Here is a 25,170-nt window from a genome sequence, read left to right as displayed (position 1 = left end):
CAAGTTGGAAGCATAGTTTAATCGTGGACTTTTATGCAAATAAATGAATGATAAAGCAGGACTCTTGTTTTAAATACAAAGCTCTCTGGAAGAAATGCAGCATGCAAATTCATGTTTTTTTTTAGTTGGTGGTAAAATAAAAAGGTTAGTTTGAAAATAATAAAGATTTTACCTCCGTTACTGAATTGCTAAGGTGGCGCATGATCTGTTGAAGCCAAGAGACCTATGAGACGTACAGATTGTGTTCAATTAAAAAAAAACTTCTGTTAGGAGCTACCACAGAGACCATTTTTCTGGTTTGAAGTGCTCGTAGTTCATGCTGTGTTTCTGCAGAGGTTTGGTGCAGGAGGTGGACTGAAATTAGCTGTGTTGCAGAAATGGACTTAGTTTAGCATCATGGCCTTATCTCAAATCCTGTTCAACTGCTGGCAGTGAGATCTCCCACAATAGTAGTTGTGTGTGGTTAGGAATTTTAAGCTGTCAGCTGTTGTGCAACGTAACAACTTCTATCTGTGACTAGCCAGTGATAGCTGTGCCTATACTCCCTAATAAACCTCATACAAAGGATAGATGAAGTACCAAATTGTGACCACTGTAGTCCAGCACAGGGCATAATCTCTAAGAAGGGTGGAAGAATGTGTTTTTTTTTTTGAAAAACTCAGATTTCTGCTTTGAAAAGCTTGACTACATGTTCAAAAGATCAATTATTGGGATTTATTTGTGTCAGTGGAAGACTTTGATAACTGTTCTGTTATTCAACAAATTAGATTTGTTTGAGGACCTTTTCCCTAACCCAATGAAGTTTCATATTCATTCATTTTGGAGTGTGAACACAACACTTAATGTATGAGAAGCTCATCTATTGCAGAACATTGATAAGAATTGTGTTCAGTCAGTTTATACTCTGCATTTGTATTCAAGTTTGAATGGCAAATGCTGAGGCGAGAGGTGTTCAGTGCAAAGCAACTTCTAAGCGCATTTTCCCAAGCTGACCTTCTAAACTACAAGGTAATATTATCTTTAGAAAAGCCAAAAAGTAGTTTACTTGACCCGACCCCCCCCCCCACAAAAAATAAGTTATGACAATATATGGGGAGTCCCGGAAGAACAGTGACTTGTTGAATGGACTGTTATTGTAGACAATGTAATATATGTATATTGCAGGTCATAACTTGTCCTTTTCTAAAACGAAGTACTTTTTTTCTCTAGGGTAAACTGGTTGTTGGACATAACATGCTGCTTGATGTCATGCATACAATTCATCAGTTTTTCTGTTCATTACCCAATGCAAGTATTTATCTACTTAAATTGAGCTTGATTTTATTATGGTTTATGCTAGGGCTCAATTATAAGTGTTCACAAACCTTGAATGCTATTTTTGAAGGCTCATTTCTGTAAGAACAGTTCTATTATACGTATTGCTAAGAATTATTTTGTGGAAAGATAGTTAAGAGTGCAGAGTAAGAAATAATAAATTCAAGGAGCAAATCGCATGATAGCATTTAGTATTTTGGTGTACAGGAGTAATTAAGTCTTGCTACACTTGTATAAAGCCTGGGTGAGACTGCACCAGGATTATTATGTAGTTTCAGCCTCCTTGCCTCCAGAAAGATACGCTTGCCACTGAAGAGTGCAACAAAGGATCACCTAGATTGATCCCTGGCATGGTGGCTACTAGGACAGTTTGAGGCAACTGGGTTTATATTAATTGAGGAGAATGAAAAGTGATATTATTTACAGAATACAAAATTCTTCTGGGCTCAACAGGACAACTGTAGATTGGATGTTTTCCTTCATCTAAATGGGTCTAGAATTACGGCACAGAGCCTCCGAATAAAAGGTGTGCCTTTCTTCATGAGGAGTCCTTTCATTTGGAGGATGTGAACCTTTGGAATTCTGCTCTCCTGGAGAGCTGTGGTAACTCAGACACAGTCAATATTCAAGATGGAAATCAATAAATTTCTACATAGTAAAGATAAATAATGACCATTTCCTTTTGTCGTAAATCTGTTTTCCTTCGACATCTGGGAGCAGGCAACTAGTAATTCAGGGGTGATCATTGATGTCCCTTGAGCCTGCTAATGGTGGTGGGGGGGGGGGGTGGATATGAGTGTTGCCTGAGAGTTTAGTGACAATGAACTCTTGACCCAATTTCTCAATCCATTAGCTCCACTGCCTTTTGGACTGTAGCAACCACTCCTGGCAAAGGAGCAAAGAGAAAAAACTTAGCAGTGTGGATAGATCGCCAACAAAACCAGCTTATCTGGTGTGATGACAAAATTTTAAAACCGCTTACTATATTCTGGTAGCCTGTCTGAATAAAACTTTCAGGGACTTGGTGGTATGCATTTTGTTTTCTTCCTTGAATTAAATGTTCAAATATTTTTTCAAAATAGGAGTTGAATGAATTTAAAGAAGTTACAACAAGTGTTTTTACAAGGTAAGTTGAACATAGTTGTGTTTCCTCTAAACTTGAATACTATATGCAAAGGGGAGAGATGGAATGACCAAATTTGGCAAATTAATTTGTAGTTTTGAGAAGAATATTATCTCAAACTGTATGGAGATTCCTACCTTGATTCCTCACATTCTGATGTAATCATATGTCTTTTTTGTACAAAGGCTTCTTGATACAAAACTCATGGCAAGCACGCATCCTTTTAAGGTAAACTGGTTGTGTTTTATTGAACATACTTACCATTCTTTAAACTGTGAAGATACTGTCCTGCTGAGACCATATTTGCTGGCATTAGTCATTCTAGAGCTAATGTAAAGCCACATGGTTTGTTATGACATTACTCTTGTGTATGTACCAACTTGGAAAATTGCCAGCTCAGACATGCTGTTGGACCACATTTCCAGGATTGTATAAAAGGAAATTAAACAGGAGTGTCAATGCCACAAAACCCGTTGCCACATCTTGCTCCGATTGCTCTAGTTGTGACTGTCAGTAGAGATTATCCAAATTGAGTTGTTCAGAAAATTGTACTTGTTAATAAAATAACAATAAAGACTATAATCAAAGAATAAAAGTAGTTATGTATTGATTCAAGGAAAAACTGGTTTTGATCTTTCTTTTGGAATGAAACTAGTTTGTGAAATCGAATGAAGTTTTATGAATTGTTTCCTTCATTGCCAACAATTTTAGATTTAAAAACATGTTATGTTGAAAGTTGCACAATTTTACTAAGAATTTATTTCTGAAAGTGATGCTTGATGCTCATGTGATATTCTGAGTACTTACAGTAAGTTTTTTTTTACTGGCTGCATGGTTTCTCAGTTTAGTCACTAGATGGAGTGTTGGCATCAGGAAAAATTATTGTCTTTCTTTTTTTATTTCTCATACTCTTGTTGGATGATTAATGAATTAAGCAGTATAACTGTACCATTTGGGTAGGGTCAGTTTAGAATAATAGAATTCATCAGATCTCGTTGAACGTTTGAATGCACTTGTGTAATAACATCACCTGTGCATGTGTCATTGATACTAACCGGGCTTTGATATTGGTGCATCAGGAGGGCAACACAAGTTGAGGCTCTGCACATGTGAAACCATCTTTTAATGACAGCAAGAACGTATGGCATTTTGAATGCAGTTCTGTTGATGCAAATAGAAAGATTTAGAGGTTTCAAAACTGATCCATAGGTCAGTCCATTTACAGAATGTTGTTTAGAGGATATGCCATTACGAGCTTTCACATTTCTTGTTAAAAAGGTTGCTCTAAACTTAAATAGCAACATTTTGCCTGGAATATTTGTCAAAAACTTTGAAGTCTGGCACCATGTTATTAGACTGCGGTTTCTTTGGAATGCCATTTCCTCTCAGTTTTTAAGAGGTGGATGTAACAGCCATTTGATGAAGGAGATAAGTCTTTATTCAATTTTGTGATTTTATTCTCCTTACGATACTTACCTAGCCCCATTTCAATAAACATGTTTCCCTCATTTTTCATTGAAAATCATCTGCACCTCTCATTTTAGAGGTCTCAGCACATTTCCTGATAAGATTGGCGCTGATGATATTGCTGCTTTTCAGTCCGATTTATTCTTGATCGAGTTGACCACTAAGTCGTATACAAACAGTGTGGGCAAATCCAAGTCTTAAAAATACACCATCTTCCCCTTTTTTCTTGTAGGGAATTTCCTCTTGGAGTTTAGGAATTAACTGTGTTACGAAATCTACAATACAAGCATTCAGAGGCCTTCATAATACTGAACTACTAGTTATTATCATTTCAGATAAAATTATAAGGTTGTTTTCCTCAGAAATTTTGAGATTCCTATTTTCTTATAGGAACTGATAATGAACACACCTCTTGCCGAGCTGGAAAAACGATTAAAAGAGGCACCTTTCAGACCTCCCAAAGTTGGTAAGAGGAACACCTGATGCGTAGTCTTCATAAAGTTGCTTGTTCCTTCATGAACCACCACGTGTACTTTTGCACACTGAATTATAATAGATTGAAATTTGTCTTTGTTTTGCTGGAGTGGGAATGGAAGATTATTAACTTGTGCTTGTTTCAACTTAGAGCCCTGGGAAAGGGTCACTGGATCTGAAACATTAACTGATTCCTCTCCACAGATGCTGCTGGACCTGCTGAGCTTTGCCAGCAATTGCTGTTGTTGTTTCAGATTATCAACTTGTCTGTGCATAGTGTCTGGAGAAAAACAATTAATGCTGTCAAATAATATGCTGATTACATCTTGGCAGGGAAGTGAAGCAAGGGCCCTTCCAATATCACTTTTTTTTATGGCTGCTTTATATTTCAATCCACTTATCTTTTTTGTAAATCATATGTAGATGTCTTCATAAAGGAAACTTGTTTTCTGAAATCTGAAACTTCATGAAGAAAAATATTCAGTGCCAATTAGTAGGAAGTGCAAACCTCTGATTTTTTGTTGTTGTTGTTGTTATTCAGCAACCTAGATACACATTTTCCTGTACTTAAGTATACAGACAAATTTTCAGGTTTGTATTTCTTGTGGAACAATTGGTTAATTTAACATATATGGGGAAGTATTCGTGAAAGGAAAATGTGGTATATTCTTGTTTCAAGTAACTTGGGATAAGTCTGTGCATCAAGTATATGAGTTGTAAAATTTACATGAAATCTTTCAATATTTTGAGTTATTAGCCTGGAAGCCAAAACTTAAACTTATTATACAAGAATTTGCAAATTCCTCCATCAAATAGCAATTGAAACTATGTAGCATTATGTCTAACTTCCTTCCCAGGTACAGGGCAAGACCATAGGCACAGTTTTTGAAGACATTTGAAAGCAGCTCCCTATAAATTTGAATAACTGATATGGGGATATAGGCTATCCTTCCATGGACCAAAGTAAAATAGATATTTGCATTTTATTTTGGACTATAAGGTTTGTGAATCAAGTAATGAGGATGAACTGAATGTAGGATCATGTCATGAGTCATTTATAATCCATTTATTACATGTTGGCTTATATCATTTAGCGTTGCCTTGCTCCCTTTTCTTGGGTAAACATTCCACCATCATTGGTTTGCATTGATGTGCAGATATCAACTGAACAGTTATGTTGACCATGTATGACAGAGTTCAAATCTTTTACAGTATACCAGGTGAATGAGGTCTCTTTTTGGCTATGTTGTAGGTTGTCTTTCTGTTGTCATTGTTAATGTTGACATTCTCAATTTCCACATCCCAACCTATATTAACTGCAATGTGGTCATAATCTATTATAAACATTTATCTTCAGTGTTCAAACTTTGGCTTGTCCAAGCTGTTAATGTTTAACATCAGAACAGAATATATTAGGTTTATCAACTCTCAATATCATAATATGAAGTGCAGTTTCAAAACATGGAACACATGTTTTTGGTTATTTTCTTTAAATTTGGTTACAAAACTGCCCATTTCCAGTTTAGATAATTTGTCAGTGTATAATTTAGGAAACGGCGAGAAATGAATATTCGTCACTCTCCATGTAAGATGGGAAATGTTAACATTTCATTGACAGGATCTTTTTATTTTAGAATTGGTTTTGCTTCATAACTGTTTAAAACAACAAAAAAAGTCGTCATATTGGGATCTGAACTTTTACTTGTCTTTTGCAGAAAGTGCGGAGGGTTTTCCAAGCTATAATACTGCCTCGGAACAATTACATGAAGCTGGTTACGATGCATATATAACTGGCTTGTGTTTCATCTCAATGGCAAATCATCTAGGTATGGATGTTGGAAGAGATTGTGTTTAAAACTAGTTTTTGAACACCAGAATGATTGTAGGTTTGAGATCCAAAATTGCTGAAATCTGGATCTCAGAATTTGTCTTCTGATGCCTATTTGGCTAGAAATTTTAATGTTGCTCCTACAGTTCAAGGGGAAGGGAAAGAGCAGAGAGAAATTGCACTTTTAATTATGTAAATATAGACTATGTGGCAGATAGTTTCCTAAGTTTTTTTTGTAAATGTGTTCATCCTGTGACTTGCTAATGTTTGTAAGAAATAGCTGATTTGCAATTCAATCAAGGAGGTTGGCTACCTATGGTATACGATGATATGTAATTATGTTTAGGGTGTAGGTTTGCTCGCTGAGCTATAGGTTTGATATCTAGACGTTTCATTATCTGGCTAGGTAACATCATCAGTGGCGACCTCCAAGTGAAGCAAAGCTGTTGTCTCCTGCTTTCTAATTATAATGTAATTATGTGTATGCACACAGTTATGTTTTGAACTGTGGTGTGAAATATTTAATTGAAATGTCTCACATTGATTAGATGTAGAAAGTTCTCAATTTACAGATCATGGTGTGAAGTCTCCTTATTCTAAGTGTTAAAAGGTATATGATTCCTTTTGCTTGCAATCTAGATTATCTAGCTATCTGACCAATTTGAATAATCTAGAATAGTTTTACATGGTACAGTAATAAATCCGTTTGACTAATTATTATAATACATTTAAATTCCCTTTGTAATAATGTGTGATTTAGTTTTATCCAAAGTACATTTATATTTATGATCTTTTTTTTAATTCTGTGGTTCTGAAGTGACGCAAAGCTTTGATATGACACACTTAGTGTTGTGTAAAAGATGTTGTGGGGAGAGCCGGGAGACATATCCTAAACCTAGGCCCAAGGATTTAAATGCAGGAGAGTATTAGGAGACTTGATAATTGCTGACTTTCTATCTCAGCAAACTTAGGAAAGAGATGTTTCATGTTATAAGTCTTGAGTTATTACAGGGATTTGTTATTGTCCGTTTTTATTTTGAATGCTTTCATTGGAGCAGTTGCTACATGGAGGAAATGAATGTTTATTAGTCATGAAAACTACCTCTGAGTCAGTATAGCACATTTATTTTCTTTGGCAGTTCTGCTCTTGCTAACTACTTTTAAGATGTTTTAAAGTGGAATAAATATATTACAATTTTAGTTGTTGTATTTTAAAGCAGATTTTCTTTTCTCTTTTTTTAAAATTAGGTTCATTCCTTAGCCCTCCAAAAGTTTTTGTTCCTGCCAAATCTAAACTGGTTGAACCTTTTATTAACAAGTAAGTCTTCTTATTATAACTTTGCTTATTTCAACATTTTGTGTTGTATTAATGGCAGATGTGGCCAAAGCAGCAATTTCTCTGGGATATTAATGCAACATAATTGCTATTTTCTTTCAGGCTACTTATTGTGTGGTTCTTGCAGGTTTGGAACTATGGTGGGAACAGGTGGTAGTAAGTACTCAGTGCTGCTGTGGAATAGCAGGGAGCCTTACTTTGGAGACGCATGAAGTGAAACTACTAATGCATTGTTGGGGCATGTGAGGCATGCGGAATCTGATTGTTTTAAGGAGCAGGTGTGCAAAATGACGATACTGCAGTTTTGTTTTGTTTTTACTAGGGTGTTAATGGTCTATGTTAGTTGAGGAAAACAGCACAGGTCAATTTTTCTGTTTTGTAGCCAAGTACAGGCTTTCCAGATTTAACCCTTGTGGATAATGGCAGTGTACGCAGGCATTGTACAACTTTCTAGCCTGGGAATCAGAAGGTCATGTGTGGAAGTCTCAATCTAGGACTTGATTGGAAAAATTGTGGCTGACTCTCCAGTGTATGCAGAGAACATGTTGCACTTCCTGGTGCTTTTTTTTTGAAGCCACAGGAAAGTTTGGATCTCATTTTCCATCCTGGATGGATGTGAGAGATAGAACAAATGTACTTTGGAGAAGACCAGGATTATTCCTAGTAGCTGGCCAATATTTGTCCCTCAATTGTGAAGAAACAATTCTAAGCTTTTAATTTTATATTTGGTATCTCAAGAAAAGAGACCAGTTTCTAGTTTCATTTCGAAGATAACTTGAGAGCTTGGGCTGAGGGGTCTGGAGGCTTGTTAAGTTTTTCCAAGGTTGTTTGTTCCATGAAGTGAAGAGATGAGGGTTAGTTGGTTTGTGGAAGAAAGAAGGAAAAAGAACTGCAGGAACCCACTGAGCCAAAGAAATCTAGAAGAGAGTCAGTCACTCAGTGAATGTCTGTGTCAGGGTGGATGCAGAAATGCTAAATTCTCTACTAAGAACCTTAGAAGGCTGCTAGAAACTGAGCTCACAGGACTGCACTTCTGATGAAATGTCATCGGACTCGAAGTAATAACTGCTTTCTCCCCAAATGTGCTGTTAGACCTACTGAGTTTTGCCAGCAATTTCTGTTGTTTTTTTCAGATCTCCAGCATCTGCTGTTCTTTGTTTAATTTCATGCATTTGTTCTGAAGTTGGGTTTTTAATTGACAGTTTATATGAAATATCTCAGTAAGAGTATCAGCTGAAGACACAACATCCAGGGAATGTGCAAGAATGCCCTGAAGGAAACCAGTTGCATTTGTCAGACTGAGAAGCTTTGGTGTGGAGATGGTGGTCTTTGCTTGTGTTTGGTGATTTGTAAGGGTATTGCGAGGGTAAAAGAAATAGTTTGAATTCTATTGTGATTATATGTAATGAAAACTTCCAACTTTTTTGTCTTGTTTAATAAGGCTTATTTTTCTTGTTTAAGAGTTGTTTCTTTTGCATTAAATGAGAGTACATTAGCACGTACGTAATGTGTTTTGATGTTCATAGCTTGAAAAGAAATGAAGTTGCATTTTAACAATCATTTTCACTCTTGGATCTGACTTGGCAAGTATTCATGCCAGCTAGTATTACTGTAAAAGATTACTTGGTCATTTATCACATTTGTGGAAATTTGTCTTCAAGTTGACTGCCAACATCTTTGTTCATTTTAGTATTGTAATGTATAGTGCTTTTAACTCTTTGGTCATGTAATGCACTACATAAATGCAACTCTTCTATTTTCAAGTTTGCAGCACAAATTATTGTAAATGATGTCTGGATCTATTCCATTCTATTGTCCATTTAATATTCAGTGGAGATAATGGCCTAGTGGCATAATTGCTGGACTATTAATCCAGGTAAAGTCCTGGGACCCAGGTTTGAATCCCTTCATCGCAGATGCTTGAATTTGAATTCAGTAAAAATCTGATGACCTTTGCCAGTTTGTTGGAATAATCCATCAGGTTCACTAATATCCTTTTTGAGGGAAGGAAACTGCTGTTTTTAAGTGGTATGATCTACGTGTGACATTGGACCCACCGCAATGTGGTTGACTCTTAGCTGCTATCAGGGGCAATTTGTGATTGGCATTTGTTCTTGAATGGTGACTTCATAATTACTAGTCCAAATTGTACATCTATGAAAACTGACCAAGCTGTTATATTCTTTTTATCTATTAAAATCAATCCAAAAATCATTTGAAATGTCAAATGCAATACAATAGTTTATCATCTGACCTCCATTGAATTGTATCCCTCGGAAATTGCTTTAAATGTTCTGTTTAATTGCACACAGAAGAAATTATTAAAGCTTAGCCAGATGGCCTGGAGGAGGACAGAGTGGTCTGAAGCTGTCGTTTAATGTGTATGATCTGTTACCCCAGTAATTTTTTTAACATCTTTTTTGTGTTTTTCACTGTCTTTTTTTCTCTTCCCTTCATTTCATGATCATATGCTCCTTTTAATGCTCCCCTACAAGCATTGAACAAGACAGTAGTAATTTCTGATTTGTGTTCCATAGCCAGATACTATTGGACCATGTGAATCTGTGTGGCCTAAAGTGAACTTTCCGGTTCTTGATTTCTACCACTAGGTCATGTGTGCCCGTTGCTGAATGTAGGCTTTTTTTCAGTCAGCATTCAAACTTGTCCTACTTGAACTGTCATTGAAGTGTAAATTTAAATTGTGAGTACATGACAAAAATCTTTAATAATGGGTTGACAGTAAGTTGTCAACAAGAGCAAGAGGAACTTTGTTGGATTAAACCATAGCTTCACTACTGTGAAAATAGCACAGTAGTACATCTTCTGTTAAAGGAATGTTATGTTGGAAAAATTTATTTCTGTAGAATTCGTAGTTGGCCTTACATGCACAAAAGGAAATAAAGGATGGTGGTGGGTGGCTGTGGGTTATAGTTGACCAAGTAAAATGTATATTCCAAAAAAATGCAAAAATAATCACTCAAATACCTATGAGTGCTGACTAGTATGATAGGGTGGTTCTTAAAATTCTCTACCGCTTTAAGGTAAGGTTGCATATCTCTTGATTTTAATGGTTACCTTGGAGTTGGCTGTCCTATGGTAGCATTGTGTGCTACAGCAAGAATGGGGTGGTGATGGTCATCTGCTGTCCAGTGAATTTTGATTCTGGGTGGTGTGCATACTGAGTCTGGAATGAATGCTAGATTCCTTTTGCTGATTCGCAACACGTTACTCTTTGTTGTGTTTGAGCCCCTCTTCAAGATTTGTCAGCTGTGGTTAAGTTGGCTTAAGTGTTTTGTCAGGAGCTTGTTGGCTCTCCAGAACATGTGTGTTTTCAAGGTGCCACCTTTTAGATGTTACTAAACCAAGGCCTTCCCTGAATGGAAAGGTCCCATTGCATAATTTCAAAGGCAGGGGATTTATTCCTGGTGTCCTAACCAATATGTATCACACAAGCGGATTATCAAGACATTATCCCATTGTTGTTTCTAGGAATATGCTGTGCACAAATTGGCTGCTGCATGTCTTGGCATGCTGACCGTGACTATACTTGGAAAGTACAAAATCCTGTTTTGAAACAGACTCCAGACTGTAGTACAGAACCAAGACAATCTGAGTTCTCCAACCACTTGCTGAGCTATTTGAAGTGGTTCTGCAGAGAAATGCAGCATCAACGAATGTATCAAAATACAAATGTGCATAGTGGATGAGAGTAACTTTTTAAAGATTGCCAGTAAGACTGTATACGTAATCATGGGTGACAAGCAATGATGTAATGAAGGACTGGCCACAGAAGGGCAGGCAGCTTTTTTTTAAAGCAGGCAAGTTTTTCTTTTTTATGGGTAAGTCTTATCAAGTATATTATGAGTGAGACATATGTCACTTAGACTGCTTATGTCAATTCATGACATGCATATAGTGTATCATACACAATATGAATATCTTGTTTTTAAACTGCTTAAGGTATTCCAAGGAATTTGCCATTTTCAAAACTAGTGAAGAGATTTGATTTTCGAGATGCAGTTAATATGGCAGTAAGGTATAGTACACTGGACCACACCATGTATTCTGATTTAATTGTCAGAGCAAGTGAGTAAGTATTTTGTTTCCACTGTCATTACCAGATCATTTTAATCTGGCGCAGTGGATTTGTGCAGTTAATGCTTTGCTTTATATTCGGTTGCTTCTGTCTGAGGGGAATGACCATCCTGATTGTTGGGCCATATTTGCTTCCGTCAAATTTGTTTTAAAACTTTTTTCAAATGCTAATTCTGTGTTCATTGCAACTCTTTTTTTTTCCCTAAGTCACACCAGGTATGTGTTTTGAATAAGGTGGCTGAGGGTCTTTCACTCTACTAAGTAATCTGTGATCAAATTTGCAGTGATTATCACTGGTTAGAATCGTTTGAATTTGGAAAAACAAATACCTTGCAAATCAATAGTAGAGTCATAACAGCTACTGCTGCTGCGTTCTTACTCAATTAGTTAATACTGGCATGATATCCAAGATTAAAGTAAGAAGGTACTAATTATTATGAAAGGAAGATGGTATGATATTTATTCCTACATGTTCTCACATGGATGCCTTGTAACTAGACTAAGTTTCCACTTATATAATTCCCTTAATTAATTAATAATTATTGGAAAGATATTTTGCCTCATCCTGCCTGTAGGCCTTCACATTGTTTGAGATTTTAAAGTTGTATATTTTGGTTTTATCCTGACATTTGGCTGCTACTGAAATGGCTGTGGATATTAGTGTGGATGGGGATAAGGGGGACATTTAGTAAATATCGGTGTGAACTATACAGACCTAGCAATGGTATTGGTGGCCAATGGCACATGATTGTTTTAATAATTATCCTCTCATGTAGCTTTCAATCACAACTTGCAGAATGGAAAAAGATGTGGAGTGGAACAATATTTTTATTTGCTTATATCTCTGCCAGTCTTTTTTTAAATTTGTATTTGAAGAGAATGTTTTATTCCCACCAGTCATAGAGTCATAGAGAAACAGACCCTTCGGTCCAACCCGTCCATGCCGACCAGATATCCCAACCCAATCTAGTCCCACCTGCCAGCACCCGACCCATATCCCTCCAAACCCTTCCTATTCATATACCCATCCAAATGCCTTTTAAATATTGCAATTGAACCAGCCTCCACCACATCCTCTGGCAGCTCATTCCATACACGTATCACCCTCTGTGTGAAAAAGTTGCCCCTTCGGTCTCTTTTATATCTTTCCCCTCTCACCCTCTAGTTCTGAACTCCCCGACCCCAGGGAAAAGTCTGTCTATTTACCCTATATATGCTCCTCATAATTTTGTAAACCTCAGTAAGGTCACCCCTCAGCCTCTGACTCTCCGGGGAAAACAGCCCCAGCCTGTTCAGTCTCTCCTTATAGCTCAAATCCTCCAACCCTGGCAACATCCTTGTAAATCTTTTCTGAACCCTTTCAAGTTTCACAACATCCTTCCGATAGGAAGGAGACCAGAATTGCACGCAATATTCCAAAAGTGGTCTAGCCAGTGTCCTGTACAGCCGCATCATGACCTCCCAACTCCTGTACTCAACACTGATGAATAAAGGAAAGCATACCAAATGCTGCCTTCACTATCCTATCTACCTGCGACTCCACTTTCAAGAAGCTATGAACCTGCACTCCAAGGTCTCTTTGTTCTGCAACACTCCCTACAACCTTACCAGTGAGTGTATAAGTCCTGCTAAGGTTTGCTTTCCCAAAATGCAGCAACTCGCATTTATCTGAATTAAACTCCATCTGCCACTTCCCATTTGGCCCATCTGATCAAGATCCTGGTGTAATCTGAGGTAACCTTCTTCATTGTCCACTACACCTCCAATTTTGGTGTCATCTGCAAACTTATTAACTGTACCTCTTATGCTTGCATCCAAATCATTTATGTAAATGACAAAAAGTAGTGGACCCAGCACCAATCCTTGTGGTACTCCACTGGTCACAGGCCTCCAGTCTGAAAAACAACCCTCCACCGCCACCCTCTCTCTTCTATCTTTGAGCCAGTTCTGTATCCAAATGGCTAGTTCTCCCTTTTATTCTGTGAGACCTAAGCTTGTAAACCAGTCTCCTGTGGGGAACCTTGTTGAATGCCTTACTGAAGGCCATATAGATCTCATCTACCGCTCTGCCCTCATCAATCCTCTGTTACTTCAAAAAACTCAACATTGAAAAGAATAGAGGTTGCTCTCTGTGGTTTTCATCTTCATTGACACAGTGATTAAATTAGACTGAACACGTAGGCTTATGATTGAAGATTTTTTTAATCAGGTACACAAAGATGGTTTTGTTCAATCCTTTTCTCTTCCAGTATAATCTTTCTCCTTACTTTCACATCCTATCCTCAAAGCAGTGACGAATTTGAATTGTGTTATCAATGTTGTTTGATAACTCAACTCAAATGGGTAGTAGCTTGTTCAAACCATTAAACATAGGAGTAGGCCATTCAGCCCCTGAAGCCATTTCCTCCATTCAATGCGATCATAACTGGTCTGTGGCTTAAATCTACATACTTGCCTTTGGCCCATATCTCTTTAATACCTTTTACATGACAAAATTTAACTATCTCAGATTTAAATATAACATGATTCTGCATCCACTGCCATTTGTGGAAAAATGTTCTACACATCTACCACCCTTTGTGTAGATGTGCTATCTAACATAACTCTTGAACGGTCTGGCCCTAGCTTTCAGTCTATTGCCCTTAATTCTAGAAACCCCAACCAGTGGAAATACTTTATCTTGTCTTTATCTGCACTCTCTTATACTGTTAATATCTTGAAGACTTCAATCAAATCAACCCTTTAACCTTTGTCTGTTCTAGAGAAAATTGATAAGGATTTTTCAGCCAAACACATACTAGGCAGTAGGTGAATTTGTATTTTATTACAACAATCATTTGAATAACTGGTGTGAGCAGGAACTCCAGTTAATGAAGAGATTTTAAGAGTTTGAAACATCTAAAAGCTGCATTGCCAAATCTCTTTCCAAATCTTAAGCACGTTACCACTTAGCAGAAAACAGGGGCGTAGGATGGATGAGAACCCTCACACACATTGTCCTGACTTGGAATTATATGACTGTTTCTTCACTGACAATGGGTCAAAATCATGATATTCTCCTACTATGCCACGTGGACTATGATGATTGAAGAAGGCAGCTTACCACCACCTTCCCAAGGTAACTGGAGATGAACAGTAAATGCTGATCTTGCCAGTGATGCTCATCCTATGAAAAATTTTAAAATCTTTCTATTTTCCAGCATGCCTTCCAGTTATCAAGACCACTCTCACCCCATTAATGCTCTCTTCCATCTCTTCCATCAGACAGAAGATACATAAACATGAGCACATACACCAACAGATTCAAGAACAACTTCTTCCCTGATATTATTAGACTGCTGAATGGACTTCTCTAATTTCAAATCATCTTATTTCACTTTCAAATTCTCACTCTGGCATGTTGAGACAATTTTTTTTTTTTGATACTTTTCAGTTTTATTTGCCTGAACCTGCATTCTCTGTTCTGGCAACTTGAAAATTTCTAAGCAAACTCTTTCAACCAGAAGACTTCACAAACTGAAACCTATTTGCTAGGATGGATCTTCTCCCAAACTGAACTGAACGCTAAATTGGTGGCCCTGGCCTGGTCCAGTCTGTTGTAAATTCAGCAGTGTAAATAAATCAAAAAGTTAATTTCACAGTTATCCTGTCCAGTACATGATTGAAATGTATGCTTTCTTGAAACTGATCTATTTAGGTCACTGTTACAAATGTTTGACTTTTTTAAAAAATCAGTTAACATTCACAGAACTATAACCAAAATCATCTGCCTTTATTTTAAAAATCTGAATTATAGAATTGAAGCATTTATTTTATACATCTTAATTGCAATATTGATATTCTTAGACCATCTACCACAAGTAGTTGCTGACTAGTTTCTGCAGAAATTGTGACTTTTCTCTTTATCAAAGCAATTTGTATGATCAGCTTTTCTAACTGGGAACTTGGGGAAAAAAATCACTATGGCAAGGTATTAATAATTGGTAGAGTATCTTAGAATAAGAAAATGATACGAAGAACTGTGGATACTGGAAATCTGAAACAAAATTTCAAATTGCCGGAGAAGCTCAGCAGGTCTGGCATTATCTGCTGAGAGGAAACAGTTAGCATTTCGAATCTAAAACACTAGACTCAGCATTAATTCTGCTTTCTCTCCCAGAGCCACTGAGTTTTTTCAGCAATTTCTTGTTCCAGTCACTGAATAGTCTCTGCCATGACTGTTTCTTGATTTTCAGTGTGCCACAGTTGTTGTTTGGTCATTCAGCACTTAATGAATTACATTGCAACATGGTGACAATGTTAAATTAAATGCCTCCTGATGATTGTAAATTAATCCTCCACTTCATAGTATTTTTTCCTTTCTAATATCTTATCATTTTAAAGAATTGAATAATGCCTGAAAAATGGAAGCACAGCATCTACCATGAGAAATGTATTTATTTTTAATTCCTGGAAATAAAAAGCCTTAACATTTTAATTACAGTAAAATAGATTAGATTCCCTACAGTAGGGAATCAGACCATTTGGCCCTACAAGTCCACACCGACCCTCCGAAGAGTAACCCACCCAGACCCATTGCACTACTATATATTTACCCCTGACTAATGCACCTAACACTATGGGCAATTTAGCATGACCAATTCACCTGACCTGTACCTCTTTGGATTGCGTTTGTCTGGATATTGTTTTTCTCTTTCGTGTAGCTTCTGCTTCCCCCTGATATCACTGAAAGCAATATGTGCCCAAATGCAGAAAACAGTTCCAGCACACTTGCTTAACGTATTCAGTTGTTATTCGGAATATAGTTTCACTTTTTGTTTTGCATTTTAACACATACACCATCATAAATAATCAGCCTGTAGTTTGAGCTTCAGGCTGCATGGGTGTTTTAAGAATAACTTGATTAGATCGTTCTATGAAGAAGTACTTGCATATCAATGGAAGTATGCACTAGTGCCACCATACCCACTATGCATGGTTTTAAAGTAGAAAAGAACGCTGTCTATTTGTACAATTCAAGAAAGTCTAATAGGCAAGCTAATTCACTTTTGAGTGAAGTTATCTTGAAAAAAGAAAATTCTCCTAGCTTTTTTAGAATTAAAAAACACTATTTCCTATCTCTTGCTTCTGGAATTGGTAAGTGGAGTCTTCATTCTCATACTTTTTTAAAGGATCGTAAAAAAAGTGCTAACAGTTAACCTATTAATCTGAAGCTGAATAAAATTTGATTTCCTGTCAGATGATACAGACTCAAAATGTCAACTAAGGCTAGATAAGTGAATGGCTATCCATAGCATGAGTTTAAATTTTGTTTTGAATGTACAGTTGGTTGTGTCAAGTATTTTAACAGTTAATTTCATTACTTGACCTTTAGTCTTCAGCTAGAGTAGGGTTTGAGATTCATGAGACAGTGGGAGTCTCTGTAATTTATTTAATTGCTTTGTTATCTATTCCTGTAAATATGTAACTTGTTCATTTTTTTAAAAATAGGTAAATTTTCTGACTTCAGCTAATTGCTCAAGTTTGTGTAATTCCACTTAGGGTTTGGGGAAAAATCAGATTCTATTCACTTTTTAAGAGTACAGAGTGGTCATAGGGTGTCAGTGGGACACTGTTGTTTGACTGCCTCCAGTGATGCCAAATGGGCCACTATGAAGCAGACTGAACCATTGTAGCTACTGACCTGCTTGGGTTTGGTTATCTTCTTAAGAAAGTGATTTATTTCGTGATATTAAAGCCCATGATTTGAAATGAATTTTGATTTGGCTCTGAACTCTGATTAGATCAGATCAATATTTAATGTGAAGGCTGTTGAGAGGTGAATTTGCCTCTTGGGGAAGGTTTGTTTTTCATGTGAGTAGGGTATTTATTGCAGTCTTCGACTGCTTCCCATTCTCCAACATATGATCCATTTGTTGTCTTTATACTTGTGCAACTTTGGTCTCCTACTTGACCCTGGTTTTCATTATTGAACCAATCTGCCTTTAGCTGCCCAAGTTTTGAATTTGCTCTGGAATACATAATATCTCTCTCTAGCTCTAGTTTTTCTCCTTTTTAAGATGTACCTTTTAAAGCTTACCACTTCAGGCGTTTGGTGACTAGAATTATCTTTTGTAGCTTTGTCAATTTTTGTTTGAATATCTTCCTGTGAAGAATTTGAACCATTTTAAATGGTAAGAATACTCCATGAATACAAGTTGCTGCTGCTGCTGTAATAATGGAAATTGTGCCTTGAAACTGAAGTGCCCTGTCAGTTTTGAATAAATCCAAATTCTTGTTACAATTCCTCCTCATCATTTTTGGTGACTATCAACAAGAGTTATGTACTCTTTTATTTGTGTTTGACTGTAAATTTATTTTATTGACTGACTGGGAGACTTGGATAATGCAAATACATAACTATAATTTTTCTTTAAAAAATCCCCGTCTCTTAATGCCTTACATATCTGAGGAGGAGAATTTTTTTAAACGAGTCTCTGGAATGCTACTTTCAGTAAAGTATTTCTACCAAGTAATAATTAACATCATGATAATAAATAAGCCGTGGATTATCCCAAATGATGCTGATTTTATTTTATTTTACTCATTCATTGGATATGGATGTTGCTAGACCAGTATTTATTTTCCGTCCTTAAGACCATAAGATATAGGAGCAGAATTAAGCCATAGAGTCATAGAGATGTACAGCATGGAAACAGACCCTTCGGTCCAACATTTGGCCCATCAAATTTGATCATGACTGATAGGTTTATTAACCCCATTCTCCTGCTGCCTTCCTGTAAACCATAATCCCCTTAAAACCATATTAATCCAAAGGCCAATCAAGAGTTGATCACATTGCTATGGGTCTGAAGTCCAGTGTAAACTGGACCAAGTAAGGATGGCAGATTTCCTTCCATAAATGACGAGTAAATCAAATGCAATTTTTTTGGTTTAATGACAGCCATCAGTGATCTCATGGTCTTCGTTGGCTTTTCATTTCAAATTTATCTTTAATTCAAATTTCTTGATCTGCCATAGTGGGAACCTGGGTGTCTGTATTAGTGACGTTGTCATTTCGCTTCTACCGCTTGCAGAGGCTATTCTGAACAAAGCTGTTGGTATAAAGGTGGATGTTTGGCTCTGTTTGCTGAAAGGAGAAAGAAAGAGCAATTGAGCTATGGACTGCTGCTTCTCGGTCAGGCCTCTGTCCCTCCCTCAAAATGCAACAGTCGTATCCCTATTGGGGCTGTGTGACTTTTCTCTGAAAATTCTCCAGACTGTGTGACTCCATCTGAGCTAGCTTGCAGGTGCAGTATTGTTGCTGTTGTACCCAGTACCTTTTTTCTTAACAAGTGCCCTTTGCCAAAATGTTCAGTCTCTATTTGCGTCCACCTAATCTTTCTGAAATATTATTTGCATCATATTACTTCATAACAATATGATGACTTATGGAGTCTTTATTTTTCTTGTCGGATTACTGGATATTTGCCCATCTGAGCAGTAAAATGAAGAGCAGAGCAATCTAATTTTTTCCTGACCTTGTCAGGAAACTCAAAGCCTCTTCTGCTTTGGTCAAAGGATGCGAGAGTTTTGGATCGTAGAAAGTAGTTTTTTATCATTTTAGAATCTAAAAATATTCAAATGTTCATACCAGTCCAAAACTGAAAAGTGATCATTACTGCAAGTTAGCCATGAAAGGGGATTGATCCTTGAACCTTTCTGACATTGGAAGAAAGATTTTTAAGAGAGGTTTTTTTTTAATCTAAGCAAAGGTTCTAGTGAAAAGCAGCACTTGAGTTTTCTTACTGTATCAACACTGCCGCTTCATTATATAAAAAAAAAGGAGGATATAACCTCACATTTGAATTTGAACTTCTCTGGTGTTTTCAGTGCCTTGCATTAGTTTCTCTCCTTTTGACTTATTGATGTGCAACAAAGTAACTGATGTTGAGTAACTAATATAGGTTATCAAGTTCTAAAATCTAGTGGTGAATAAAACCTGTTAAGTAAATGATCCCATTTTATTGAGGTAGTTGAGCAAGTCCCTACTTGATGTATATTATGCTTATTTGCCAGGTCTTATGTTCCAAGAGTTGGGTGTGGTTGTGCTAGCTGTAGCAGAAATCTTTAATATTAGTCATAAATATGAAACTAATTTGCCTAGTATAGGGAGACTTTGAAAATGTGAGATTTCCTATTGTAAAGTCCACAAAAATTATTTTGTGCTTATTTTGATTTTGCACCATTTCAAGTGATTTTTGAAGTTGCACAAATTACTGTAACAAATTTGCTACCAGATTTTGAAACTTCACCGGATGGTGAGGGAAGATGCTGACTTTTTTTGTCTGAGGATCATATAGTTGACTTAACTGTTGAGTTTGTCATATAGTAGTCTTGAAGATTCCATTGCAGTATGAAAATTTGAGTGTTTTTTTTTAATTGTCCAGATGGAGAGGACACTACAGTTTCTACTGTAGTTCTAGGATATGCTTAGTGGTATGTGAGGGTATGTTATTTGACACCAATGTGGTTTACATTTTCCTAATGTGGTATTTTATGTTTTATTACAGGTATGTGTATGTGACAGAAAATTAATACAGTACTGTCCCTACCACTTGCACTGTCCCTGCTTACCTGAGCAAGCTTTGTATTTTGAGCTATTGTCCCCAGGCATTTTGCATAACCCCAATAGAATTGCATGGGTCCCTTTTGAAAGTTGACTTCTTTCTGCTGTTTTTGCAAATGATTAGTGTTATAATCTCTTCATGTTTAAAGGAACATCATGCAGCCCCACTATGTGCTGTCATCACAACTCCCTTTGTGGTCTCAAGTCCTACAGGTCAATTGCACAGTAATACCCAAGCTAAATGGAAATATGGCTGCTGAATACTCAAGTCTTCAACGCAACAGCATATCAAACTATCCAGACTGTGTCCATGCATGCACTTTTAGTTTCTCTTCTTCTCCTCCCCATGATTTGGACAATGAGAGAGAGAAGGAGGAAATGGTAGCTTAGTCATACCAGACCATAAGATGTAGGAGCATAAATAGGCCATTCACCCTATTGAGTCTCCTGTGCCATTCAGTGAGATCACAGCTGGTCTAATAAAATTCAACTTCACTTTCCTGCCTTTTCCCCATAACCCTTGATTCCTTTGCGAAATAAAAATATATCTCAGACATAAATATGTTTATTAACCCAGACAATGACAGCTGTCAAGGTAAAGAATTCCACAGACTCCGTACACTGTAAGAGAAGAAATTCCACCTCATCTGTGTCTTAAAAGGTGACCCTTACCCTGAGATTATGCCCTCTGATCTAAAAATCTTTCCCACAAGGAGCAGCTACTTTTTTCGCATCTGCCCTGTCAAGTCCCTTAAGAATCTTTCTTTCAAAAGATCATCTCTCACTCTTCTTAATTCTAAAGAGTACAGGTTTAATCTACTCAACATCTCCTCATTAGACAGTCCTCCAGATCCTGGTATTAGCCCAGTGAACCTTTTCTGGACTGCCTGCAATGCCAAAATAGCTCCCCTTAAATAAGGGGCTGAAAGTTGTTCACCGTATTCCATCTGTGGTCTAACTAGTGCCTTGTATAGTTTCAGCAAAACTACTTCTCTACTCCATTCCATTTGAAATAATGCTCAACAATCCATTTGCCTCCCCTATTACCTGCTGAACTTGGATGCTGTTTGTGATTCATGGGTGTGACTGAGTTAGTAATTGATAAAGATGAAAGCTACTCTCAATAAACAGATTATGGAGCTATCATTGATTACGTTGAAGACTCATCAGGAATTCCTGATGAAGGGCTTATGTCCGAAACTTTGACTCTCCTCAGAATCTGCCTGACCTGTGCTTTTCCAATGCCACACTTCTCTACTCTGATCTGCAGTCCTCACTCCTTCCTTTTACTTAGGGAAGGAAAAATCCTATTCTAACCTGATCTGCCCCAGACCCACAACAATTTGGTTGTTTTTAACTGTCTTCTAAGGTGGCCTTCAACCAGAACAGAAACATGTTGAATGAAATGTGCAACTCCAGTTCAAGAAAGTGGCTCGCTACCATCTTCTCAAAGTCAATTAGGAATGGAAAAGGACTGCTGGCCTTTTCAATGACTACCTGCATCCAATGAAAGACCGAAAAGAAAATGGGGTGAAAGTGGATGGAGATTTATTTAGTATTTTGTGTCTGATTACATCAGACTTGGCAGATAGTGACCGAATTGTGTTGACATTAACTGGTCTGAATAGGACAATACTACTAGTTTTTGTTTCTTCCTTCTCAGAAGAATATGATTAGTTTGCTGTTATCCCTTAGAAATTTTTAAGAATATTTCTTCACTATTGTTTCCCTTCATCCTGTAAACTCTATTCAAATAAAATGTAACTTCTGTTGTCTGAAATGGGTTTGATGAGATTTATATCTTAGTGTGTGTTTTTGTTTTTTGTTCACAGGCTGTTTCTAATGAGAGTCATTGACATTCCATATCTGAATCTGAGTGGGCCAGATTGTAAGTAAGGACTTGAACTAAAATGTATAAATGTGTATATTGACATGCCCTTGAAAGGAACTGCCAAATAATGTTAAGTGCATTTTTCAGGGGAGTCCATAGGACATTTGAGCACAAATTAAGCCATTGAGTCTGCTCTGCCATTCAGTCATGGCTGATATGTTTCTTTACCCCATTATCCCATTTTCTCCCTGTAACCCTTGGATCTCCTTGATACTCAAAACCCCATCTATCTCGGTCTTAAATATACTGAATGACCTGGCCTCCACAGCCTTCTGTGGCAATTAGTTTAATTTATTAAAATAATTCTGTACTAAAATCAAACTCAACTTGGGCTGTTTTATGTTTCCTGTTCGATGTGTTCCAACCTTTGCAGTATACTTGTACTTCGAACAGAGTTGCTAATTTTCAAATGTTTGCTGTTACTACCCAAAGTTGGCTCATTTTAAAAGCTGTCATGGGGTTGCAATGATGAATATAATCATGCCTAAGAAACTAAGAAAGAACCTTTAAACATTTGCTTCAAGTGTGGCATAATCATTGCCTACAAAAGTGTAGTAGAACCCTTTTGAAAATCACAGTAGCAAGTGCAAATGTGGTGTCAGCCTGTACATTTCCAACAAAACCTATCCCAAGAATTTACTGTCAAATGTAACAGGCACTGAAGCAATTACAAGAAGGCTATGGAATGAGAAAAATCAAGTACTCTGTGGTGATCATGTGTTTTTTTTTCTGAAGTGTGTAGCATTTCTTTTGGCTATTTTCTGAAAAGGAATGTTAGACAGCCTCCAGGGAAAAGGAAGAATCTGTACAACAGCTCACTGAAAGTAATGAAAAGCTTTTTGTAATAAAGAAGGCCATCAGTTGTTCTAGGATTAGACTATGACTAGTTATTGGCACTTACTTACTGATGCATCTATTTTTAACCGATTCGTGTGTTGAGAGAACAAATTGTGCTCATTACATTTTTCCTCCACTAAGTTTTCGATCCCTGATGTTCTATGATTAGGCACTAACAGCATTTACTCTGTTTTCCAGTGCAGCCAAAGCGGGACCATGTTCTCCATGTGCGTTTTCCAAAGGAATGGAAGACCAGTGACCTATACCAGCTTTTTAGTGCCTTTGGTAGGATCCACCTACTTGTCTTGTGAGCTAATTCAAAATGTGGCTAGTTTCATCTGATATAATTTAGCAACCTGACTAGTACCACCTTCATTTAAAAATGAAGGTTTAAACTTCCAGTTGCATGTTTCCTTTTTATTAATTAATTAATTGTTGATAACTACTTCAAAACAGGTTTACTAAGATTGATGACTTGCTCAGGGTGCGAGTGTTACAGAATTTAGCAAATCAGATTGCTTTTTCTTTTATCTCTGCAGATTACAGCCCACTCTAGCATTTTCTGTGCCCCCTTTCAACCTGAGCTAACATTTCAAACAACATTACATCATGACGGTTTCCTTGGTGGAATGGTATGGCCACAACAAGCCTTATCATAGGGGAAAATGAGTTTCATTGTCACCATTTGCTGATTTAGTGATAATTTTCAAATGACTGCAAAAATTTGAAGATAAATTATATCCATGGCCTCCTTTGTTTGTTCTGTCATCAGTTATAGTTCAGAAAATCTCAAAAACTTACATTTTAAGTATAATTCAAAAATTTAAAGAATATAGTCATCCTATTAAATGCTTTCCATTGACATTGTATATAAAATAAAGAGAATATTGGAATTTGTACATGGGGAAGATGTGATTAAAAATTATATCAGCAAAACTTTCCAAAGAATTGTAATAACACTTGACTCACCAATGTCTCAAATTCCAAAGTTTCTACTGATTCATCCCTGCTAGATAATTTTAAATTTTATTTTTATTTAAAATCTAATTATGCCCAAGTTAGCTTTCTTAAAAAAAAAGCCATTTTATGAAGCAAACACAAAATTCTGGAGAAACTCAACATTTCACTGGAGCTTGCTCTATGAAAGTGCTCACTGAGCTTTTCCATATTGGTATCTATTTAAAATGGCACCAGGTACTCCTTTTTCCCAATTTATGCCCTACAAAGCCTTCTAGGCACAGCTTCTTGAAGTCAAATAGGCTCCCTTTGCATTAGATTGTAATGTTCAGCAAGTTGGAGGATTGATATTTGAGCTGGGCTAGTTGACCTGGCTCCAGATGATTCCATCTGGGCTACCATTCTCGATCTCCCCATTCCTATTCTGTAATGTATCACAAATTAAACTGTAAACCAGTCCAAGTTGTTGTTGCCATCTAAATGTGGAAAACTGGATGTAGATGGTACCCACATCCTGATTTTAACCAGGATTATAACGATGCCTCTTGGTCAAGTTGTATGCAGGAATTAGAATATTTTTAGACTTGCTCCAAACCTTAATGTCCTATTATCTGCATGGGGTGGCACGTTGGCTCAGTGGTTCGCACTTCTGCCTCCTAGTGTCAGGGGCCAAGTTAGATGCCAGCCTCTGGTGACTGTGGAGTTTGCATGTTCTCCCCATGTCTGCGTCGGTTTCCTCTTGCAATCCAAAGGTATGCAGGTTAGGTGAATTGGCCATGCTAAATTGTCCCATGGTGTCAAGGGGTGTGTATGTTAGGTGCCTGGGCCAGGGTAAATATAGGATAATAGGGTAGGGGAATGGGTCTGGGTGGGTTACTCTTCGGATGGTCGGTGTGGACTTGTTGGGCCGAAAGACCTATTTCCATACTGTAGGGATTTTATGATTGTGTCAATTTCTCCAGCATTGTGTTTGTTTCAGATTTCCAGTATATACAGTATTTTTTGATTGTTTCTTTCTTTTTAAAACCATGGAGAAACATCACCGCTGAAGACTCAGTCCTTTGTCTAATCACATATCCACTTTTAAATTGGAGTTCTTGTACAGCATGAAGATGTGGTAACATGCGAAAGGTGGTGAATGTACATTTTCATCATATATAATTGACAGATAAGCAGTTAATTCCCTATCTGTGTTAGCAAGAAGCTAATTTTTTTTTAACTAGCTGTTTGATTACATGAA

The 25,170-nt window shown here is 37.0% G+C and overlaps 1 protein-coding gene across 2 annotated transcripts in view; it reads left to right on the top strand.

The window, feature by feature from the left end:
- parn (poly(A)-specific ribonuclease (deadenylation nuclease)) overlaps nt 1-25,170 on the top strand; it is a 131,712-nt gene that overhangs the window by 48,258 nt on the left and 58,284 nt on the right. For both annotated transcript variants that reach the window (XM_043711927.2, XM_087997700.1), the window contains exons 13-20: nt 1,210-1,287; nt 2,397-2,440; nt 2,623-2,665; nt 4,295-4,370; nt 6,094-6,204; nt 7,455-7,524; nt 22,078-22,133; nt 23,172-23,258. In XM_043711927.2, coding sequence (XP_043567862.2) covers nt 1,210-1,287; nt 2,397-2,440; nt 2,623-2,665; nt 4,295-4,370; nt 6,094-6,204; nt 7,455-7,524; nt 22,078-22,133; nt 23,172-23,258 — 565 coding nt within the window. The remainder of the gene's footprint in view (nt 1-1,209; nt 1,288-2,396; nt 2,441-2,622; nt 2,666-4,294; nt 4,371-6,093; nt 6,205-7,454; nt 7,525-22,077; nt 22,134-23,171; nt 23,259-25,170) is intronic.

Source organism: Chiloscyllium plagiosum, unplaced genomic scaffold, assembly GCF_037043375.1.
Source record: "Chiloscyllium plagiosum isolate Xiang-an unplaced genomic scaffold, Cpla_swu_hap1 HiC_scaffold_20, whole genome shotgun sequence".
NCBI lineage: Eukaryota > Metazoa > Chordata > Chondrichthyes > Orectolobiformes > Hemiscylliidae > Chiloscyllium > Chiloscyllium plagiosum.
Note: the sequence above shows the minus strand (reverse complement) of the source record. Positions and strands in the feature narration are given on the sequence as shown.